We start from the raw sequence: 8,044 nt of genomic DNA, 5'->3' as shown, positions 1-8,044 counted from the left end.
TGCCAGATAATAAATGAGTTGTGCTGTTTTGAAAGTTCGTGGCAAAATTAATCCTAAAAATGCACTGAATTTTATGATAAATTTTTATTGCTAGCATGCTGCAATCTTTTAAGACTACTTTCCAACTCATATTGATTTAGGAAGGTAAGCCTACTGAAATCAATGGCTGTGTTTTTGTTGTTATTGTGATTCTCTCTATAGTTTAGATTTGGTGCAATATGTCCTCCAATACTGTTTTGCAAATTAGAGCCTAATCCTATTTCCTTTGAAGCTGGCTAGCAGAAGTCTGCTGGTTTCAATGGAAGGATAATTCCTTTTTGTGAATAAGGAAAAGCATTTACGTAAAATAATACTGTCAGAAATGAAGAATTCCCTAGTGGTGTCTATAAACTCAGAGAGCTGAAACTCTCACCAAATGTTTATTTCAGAAACAATGAAACACTACATGTTTTGTACTGACATGCTAAAAATTAAAAGGAAATACCTCTGTATGTTGGTGATACACTCAATCAAATGCATACTTCTATATTTATCATTTTCAATTACCATTGCTATTACATATGAGCACAGAAAGTTTCTCGTGTCCAATTTTAATTTACATATTTGATTTGCTCAGTGCTCTCTGGCTTCACACTTAAGAGCATGGACATTCCAAAGGAAAAGTGGTATTTCTAATACTACATAGTACCTGTGCTTACTCCATTAAAAAACTGGCATTTTTCATTTTGGGGTTTCTGGTATTTTATCTCTCCAATCACAACATATAGCAATGGTTCATGACATATTTCCTTATGGAACTGATGATGTATGCTTCCAAGCAGCTAGAAGAGAACACTCTTGGGAATATTAACCACGCTTATGAGCGTAACATAATGACACCTATTTTCATCACTGGCACTCATGCTTTTCGGCTATTCAAGTGGTATAAAGGACCTGAAAACAGGCTATACTGAGTTCCAGCCTGAAGGGAGCTTCCAGATAGTCTGACAGCCATTGCTCTTCCCTGCTGCCTCTGGGGGGCCCAAGCCACTCCTGAGCTGCTCCTGCAGTCCAGCGCGCAGTCAGCACAAGTCAGAGCAGGACCCGGGCTGCTCTCCTCTTTGGTGAGACTAGGGCTTGCACTGGACATGCAAAACCACCAGGCGGTTGCTACTGTCATCTTGACAGACTGCCGTGCCTTTGGCACGCAGCAAGATTGGACTCTGATTGAATCTATGTAAGTGAAGTTGTGCTGAGGTGAACAAATGCCAGGACAATTTTTCACTTCTCCTGGCAGTCAAGGACACCCTTCATGTTCCTTGTGTTGCCAGCCCCTCTCCTAGCTCTCTCCTGCCTCCTGGTGCTGCTGCATTCCCATCCATGTGCCAATCCCTACTTGAAGCAGGTTTGCCCTGCATTCCTTCATGTGGATGTTTCTTGGGGCATCCCCTCAGTTTGAGAAGAGCTACGTAAGTGGGTTTCAGACTGGGGGCATTGAAGGCAGCCACTGCAGCAGTGATGTTCCTCTCCTGTGTGTAGGTAGCCCAGGCCTTGCTTTATTCTGTGCCAGCTGGGGGGAATGCAATAGCACTTCAGAGCACTAAAACAAAACAACAAAAATATCAAAGCTACAACTGTCACCTCACTTCTTACAAAGAGAGGGCCACAGAATTTTTGTCCTTTCCTCAGCTAAAATAAAGGAAGGGGCTACAGGAGGATGAGGCACTCTTTTTTATCTGTAAAGTAACAGAGTGAGGCTTCCCTTTCCCTTTCTGCTTTGGAATAGCCAGTTTGATGTGTAGTCTGTGAAAGAGATGTTAAATTTCATGCTCTGGGGCTTAAGTCAATATCAGGCTTCCAAAGATCAAGAAGCCAGCAGAGGAGGTGTTACTTCTGACAACTGCAGGATTCTTTCTGTTTTCTTCAACCCTTGTGGCGTGGTGCTGGTTCCTGCCAGGAATAGGGTAGTGCACTAAGCAGACTTGCCTTGAGCCAGCTGGGCACTTTTGCTGATCCTAAAATGAAGGTGTAGTGATGGTAATTACAGAGAAACTTCTGTTTTCAAGTTCAAGTCAGAGGGGCTAAGGCTGCAGTGTTCACTGTCTCAGGAAGAAACCTACTGGCCCAGAGTGTTAGAAGAACCAAAGATACCAAAGCTGGTATCACCCCATCGCCTTGACACCCATGAGTTACTTACATTTGAGAAACATGAGCCTTTGCAAGAGTCAGCCAGTAAAATTGGCTGAGCACACAGACCAACTTCTGTGCTAACACTCCTGCAGCGAAATGGAGGGATGGGGCTACTGACTCCTGAAATTCTGTGCCTTGGCATCGCTGTGAGCATGAACTGGAACACAGAATTTCAAAAGGTACCTGCCCTGTTCTTGCAGGGCAGACAATCCCAGCTGTAACTTGCCTCTTAAGAACAGTCAGCAGGGAAGAGACACTCGAAGGCCTTTGGACTGGTCCAGCAAACTGGCCATACTGCAGCACGCCAGAGCGATTTCACCCCATGCAAATTTCCTGTTTCTGCTACTAGAGACCATCTGCCTTCACTGGCTGTGGGCTTGGGGATGGCTTCTTTTCTAAAGGAAACATCTGATTCGACTTAACCCTGGCAACAATTTATATGTCTGTATTGGTTTAAATTTTCAAGCTGTCTCTGTGACAGAAATAACCACCTTACTTTAAAATGAAGAAAGCATAAACCCGATGCATTCTTTTGTTATTTCAAAGATCCTGAAAGCACAGGCGAGGTGCTCCCCAGCTCTAGATCTTGGCGCCGAGTTTGCAAGTTCACCACAGCGGGATGGGGCCAGGAAGGTTCTGACAGGCAAAAACCTCCTGGAGCGGGCAAACAGCGCCTGCCCATGCTAAGGACAGGCGGCACCCGGGCGTGCCCGCGTTTTGCTGCCAGTTCCATTAACATGGAAACCCTACAGGAAACCCTCGCCCGCGTGGTGAATGGGGAAAATTAAGCGTTTTCTGGAAAAACTTTCCAGACCTAAATTTGGTGCGGTCTCACTCGAGCCCCTGCCCGCCGTCCCTGCAGGTGCAGATGCCAGACACGCGGGGCCAGGGCGGGCGCTCCGCCTCGCCCCAGCGCGGCCCCGCTAGGACCCGGGTCTCAGCCCGGGGCCACGCCGGGCCGGGGTTCGGCCCGGCTGAGGCGCCTTCCAGCGGCCCGGGAGAGCCGCCGCGAAACCCCCGTCGCTCCGGCGCACAAAAGAGGGCTCCGGGCAGGCAGCGCTCCCCGCCGCCGACGCCCCCACAGCCACCGCCCCCCTCCGGCTCCGCGGCTGCCGGGGCGGGGCGAGCCGGCTGGAGGGGCCGCCCCGCGCCGGATCCGCCGCCGGGGCGGGCGGCGGGGAAGGGGCGGAGAGCGGGGGCGCCGCCACCGCCCCCCGGCCCGCCCCGCCCGCCGCGCCCCGTGGTGCCGGCGCGGGCGCGGGGCCGAGGCAGAGGCGGCGAGGCCGGCGGGGCGCTCACACCGCGCCCGCCGCCGCCGGGCATGGAGGGCGCCGAGGCGGCCGCCCGCGGCAGCAGCAGCCCCAGCCCCGCGCAGCCCCGCGGCTCCTCCTGCGGCCCCGGGCCGGCCGGCGGCGAGGCGGCAGCGGCCATGGAGGAGCCGCTCGGGGAGGCTCCGTCCCCGGAGGTAACGGCGGCGAGGAAGCAGCAGGGGGTGAAGCGGCATCACCACAAGCACAACCTGAAGCATCGCTACGAGCTGCAGGAGACCTTGGGCAAAGGCACCTATGGCAAAGTCAAGCGGGCCATCGAGAGGTTCTCTGGCAGAGTGGTAAGGCTGGCGGAGTGGCTTCTCTCTCTCTGTTCGTTTCATATGTACAGGTATATGTAACTTGAATTTCCAACGCCGGGTGCATTCCGTCGGGACGCTGCCGCCAGGAGCCCCGTCCCTGTGCGGGGCTGCCGTGTTGTGGCGAGGCGGGCGCTTGGCGTGGCCGCAGCCCGCGGGGACCCGGGTCAGCATCCCACCCGTGCCTGCGGTCCAGGGCTTTGTTTAGAGTGCAAATCCAGTAGAGAGACTTCTGTATGGGTGGAGTGGTGAAGGTATTATAGTAGCACATTGGTACATTTTGGAGGGATGCGTTATCATTGGAAAAATAGGGTGGCTTATTGTTTTTGTTTTGTTTTGACATGCCAATCTGCTGTGAACAGTTATTTTTTTCCCCCGGTGGAAATTCGCGGTTTGGTGAAACCTGTCACATCCCCCAGCTGACCAAAGCTGCTCACAGAGTACTGTCAGAAGGGCAAACGTTGGCTTCTCTGTTTAAAAACGCCGTGTTTCAGTCATACTTTTGTGACCTGAACTTTGCTGACACCTAAAAAAATTGCAGGGACTGCAACCCAGCCCCATTGGTTTTTACGATCCGTTTCACCGCTCAGCGGTGCCGGCTGGCTCGAGACTTGAAGCAGCCCGGAGGTTGTCCAGCAATAACTCAGCTTCAGCATTTCCTCACTGGTGCAGAGCTCCAGCCGGGCGCAGAAATGCGATTGAAGCAGTGTACACATTAGTCACAGTTATTGTCATTTTTCCTTCCCAGAAATATGTAACTATTCACAGAGGGCAAGCGAATGAGAGGCAGGCGTTGTTGTGTTAAAGATTGTTCTGAGGAATAGATGGTTTTCTACAGAGGTCTCCATGCTGAAGTAGACTAATTGAGTTTTCACTCGACTTCATCTAAAAGCAAGGCATTTCCCTGGTGACGTTACATTTATCTTTCCCTTTCGGTTGCTGGGAAGCTCAATGTGCACCCAGAGGCAGAAGGATCTGTAAAACAGAAAATGAAATTTCAGATGCTATGGCTTTAATAAGGAACACTTACTTTGCAACTGAATAGCTTTGTGTCGACAGTGAAAATGAGAGTTTCAGCCAAGTTGTAGAGTCATATCATATATGCTTTCAGTTTATTAGCTCATTTGGAGGCTGGCTAAAGAGAAACCAGAGATGGACATCTCTGCACATGCTCACTCTAAGTCCATGATTTTTAAAGTTTGCTGTCTTGGCCATTTTACAACTTCAGGCTAACAAAAGCTCCAGGGCTATATTATATACTATCATTTTGTAAGTAGATTATTTTTGACTTACATTACAAGATGTAGTAAATAAGCAAGTAAATGGAAAACATCTTTTTTAAAAGAGTTGAGAAATTAAAAAGGAAAGGTGACAGTAATGTAAATGAGATTTGGCTTTGGGAAGAGCCCTCACAGGAAAAGATGTAGAGTGTATCTCATCTGAGTTAACAACAGACTAGGTCTTTCTGTATAACTGTCAAGCACTTCAGCTACACAGCTAAAGGATACTTTGGTGATATGGTCTGAACTGAATTTATATGGCTAATGCCATCTTGAAATGGAGAGAATGAAAATCAGAATACCCATGCAATCTTAAATGCAATAAAAATGTAACACTTGCACTATCAGCTGGTATGTAGAAGCTAAACAAGTCCTTACCAGGGTGTGAGTTTTTTTACTGGAGTAATGCAAGCCTTGGCGTGTGGCACTTCATAATTATTAACTAGTCTGCAGGCAAGTTCTGGTGTAATGTGTCTGTTTGAACTGGAACATCTGCAAGTGTATGTAAAGTATCCACATTTTGTCTGCTTGCAGAATAAAAGCTAGTTGTCAGGAATCCAGCCAGATCTAAGTGAATGGAAAACGCTTCTTGTTTTCCGACAGTTCCGTTGTCTGGCTGATACAGTGAACAGCGATTGCTTTCTGTAGGTGAGATAAGAGCACCGACAGGATGACTGATCAGAGAGGGGCAGAATTTTCCTTCCTTTTTTCCACCTCTCTTTCTCTTCCCTTTCCTCTTCTCAATTCTTACTAGTGGACAGAGCACACATCATCCGTGAGTGGGTTGGACCAGATGCTGCTGTGTCCAGCAGGGGATGCACAGAGCAGGGGATGTGGCCGGCACTTTCTCTTGCACCATGTCCAGTGCCAATCCTATCTCAGTCGGCAGCTAGGAAGCGAGAGTCCTAAGGTTGCTGTAGTCCAGTCTGTTTGCTTCCTATTCTGCTACTGGTTTAGCTAATCATCTCTTTCTTTACTCAGTACTAAGCAGGTATTTGAAGCTGGATGGTAGCAGATTGCGAAGCTGGACCTTGGCAGCAGCACTGTGTTCCCATTCACCAGCCTTGTCTAAGCGATTCTCCTATTTGGCCTTTCCATCTCTTGTCTATCAACAATCTCTTTAGCTTTAGTATGGCATTTCATAAAGATATTTGCATGACTAGCCAGGCTTTTAATATGAAGCACAAACTTTGGATTTGTCATCATCTGTATAAATACAGAGCTCGGAAATGAGGTAGAAACTGGCACGTTTGGGTAAATAAAGTGGGACCTGTCTTCTTACCATGGTTTTAAAGTAAAGATGTACTTTAGTCCTGTGCCACTGGAAATCAATAGCAGGATTTCTGTTGAATTGAATGAAAGTAGCATTTGGAATGTGTTCACAGGTTACAGGTTTATTCAAATTGTTATTCCTCTTAACTTTAACTTCATTGTCTTTCCTCCTAACGCAGTGGTACATGATCATAAAGCTTCCTGCCATAAAGCTTCAGGGTAGATTGTATGATACATTTGGTTTCTTATTGGAAACAACTTAAGTGAATTTGTGTATTAGTTGCCACAGTGACTGCAGACAGTATTGCATGCTGCATGAAGCAGTTAAAATATTGCCCTCTACATGACGTATGAGGCGCCTAATTTTGCCAGCAAGATTTTCTTCATTAGTACTGGCTCAGTATACACAGTTGTAACTTATGATATTTTAAATTAAGGCACCTGTTAGTAAGTGTAAGGATGAAGAGATGATATCACAAGCCTGTGAAGTAACACTCATGTTGACGTTTCTTTGGGTGTTTTCTCCACTTGACAACTTGCACATGTTAAACTAAAGAACTGAACTGTTGTTTGTGTTGTGTATTCAATATTTGTTAGCCTAGAAATCCACTGTTACACTTATATCAGCCTTAGTTAAGGTGTGCATTGACCACCTCTGACTGATTCTGTGTGTGATGCAAGAAGATGGTAAATCCTGCTGGGTTTTTCTTTGAGTAAATGATTCCCCTGGAGTAAATACTCATTAGAATGCAACTTTAAATTACAGATAGGTGTTTTCAGTCTTGTTATCTGTATATTCCTGATATTATACAGAAAACAATACCTGAATTAAAAAAATGCATTAATTTTAATTAATGTTAACAGAGGAGCATGCAGCTGTCTGAAACATGGAAGATGCCAGGTAAACCTTATTAGACTGCCTGGAGCACTCCCAGCAAAGTTTAACGCAGGGGTTCAATAGCCTGGCCGGTGTACAGCTCCCTGGGGGTGCCCTCCTGCGAGATGCTCTGCTGGGAGGCCTTTTGCCTTTCTCACCACCCCTGGACCTGGAGCTTGTTAATGTTGCTGGTTGATTGTTACAACCATTCATGAAGCTCCCTGTGTTATCTGCACTTCCTTTCTGGTACCACCTGTCCGCAGAAGAGATTTTGACGTTTTCGAAAGCCAGGAGCTTGTCTCCCTTTCTCTGCTTAGGCTGCACTGAGGAGGCCATGGGGAGTAGATGCAGGAGCCTCCCCCTCCACCTTCATCTCCCCCTTTCTGCCTGAACCATGACATCTTTTCTTCCTCCTCACCAGCAGGTGGAGGAAGCACTATTCTCCTCCAACCGTTCCTTCAGAAAGTTAATTATTTTGGGAATTGATGACAAGCTGCAGCCCAACATGAAAAACAGGCACATGGTTCATATTTGGGCAGGCGAGTTATGTGTAGTGGCTGGCGCCTGTTATTTATCTATTTTGCATAAAAATTCAGGTAGAAGGATGTTGCCAAATGAAATTGGTTTCTGAATCAAATCTACACTTTAAAGCAACAAATCTTTTTATTTGCAGCTCCAGTGAAAACCTCTCCTTTGAAACAGCTCTGCATTGTGATGCTTTTGAAGGGTTGCACAGGATTTTTGAAACCCTGGAACAGCAACAGATTGCATGAAAGGAGGACCTTTGCTTTGCTGATTGTATTTCTCCATATCATAACA

General features: G+C 47.1%; 1 protein-coding gene across 1 annotated transcript in view; it reads left to right on the top strand.

The window, feature by feature from the left end:
* The first annotated feature begins 3,022 nt into the window (after positions 1-3,022).
* NUAK1 (NUAK family kinase 1) overlaps positions 3,023-8,044 on the top strand; it is a 48,797-nt gene continuing 43,775 nt past the window's right edge. The window contains exon 1 of the mRNA XM_064654865.1: positions 3,023-3,778. Within this exon, the coding sequence (XP_064510935.1) occupies positions 3,038-3,778 (741 nt within the window). The 5' untranslated portion in view covers positions 3,023-3,037. The remainder of the gene's footprint in view (positions 3,779-8,044) is intronic.

Source organism: Pseudopipra pipra, chromosome 5 (genome assembly GCF_036250125.1).
Source record: "Pseudopipra pipra isolate bDixPip1 chromosome 5, bDixPip1.hap1, whole genome shotgun sequence".
NCBI lineage: Eukaryota > Metazoa > Chordata > Aves > Passeriformes > Pipridae > Pseudopipra > Pseudopipra pipra.
The sequence above is the reverse complement of the archived record's forward strand: the minus strand, read 5'-3'. Positions and strand labels throughout refer to the sequence as shown.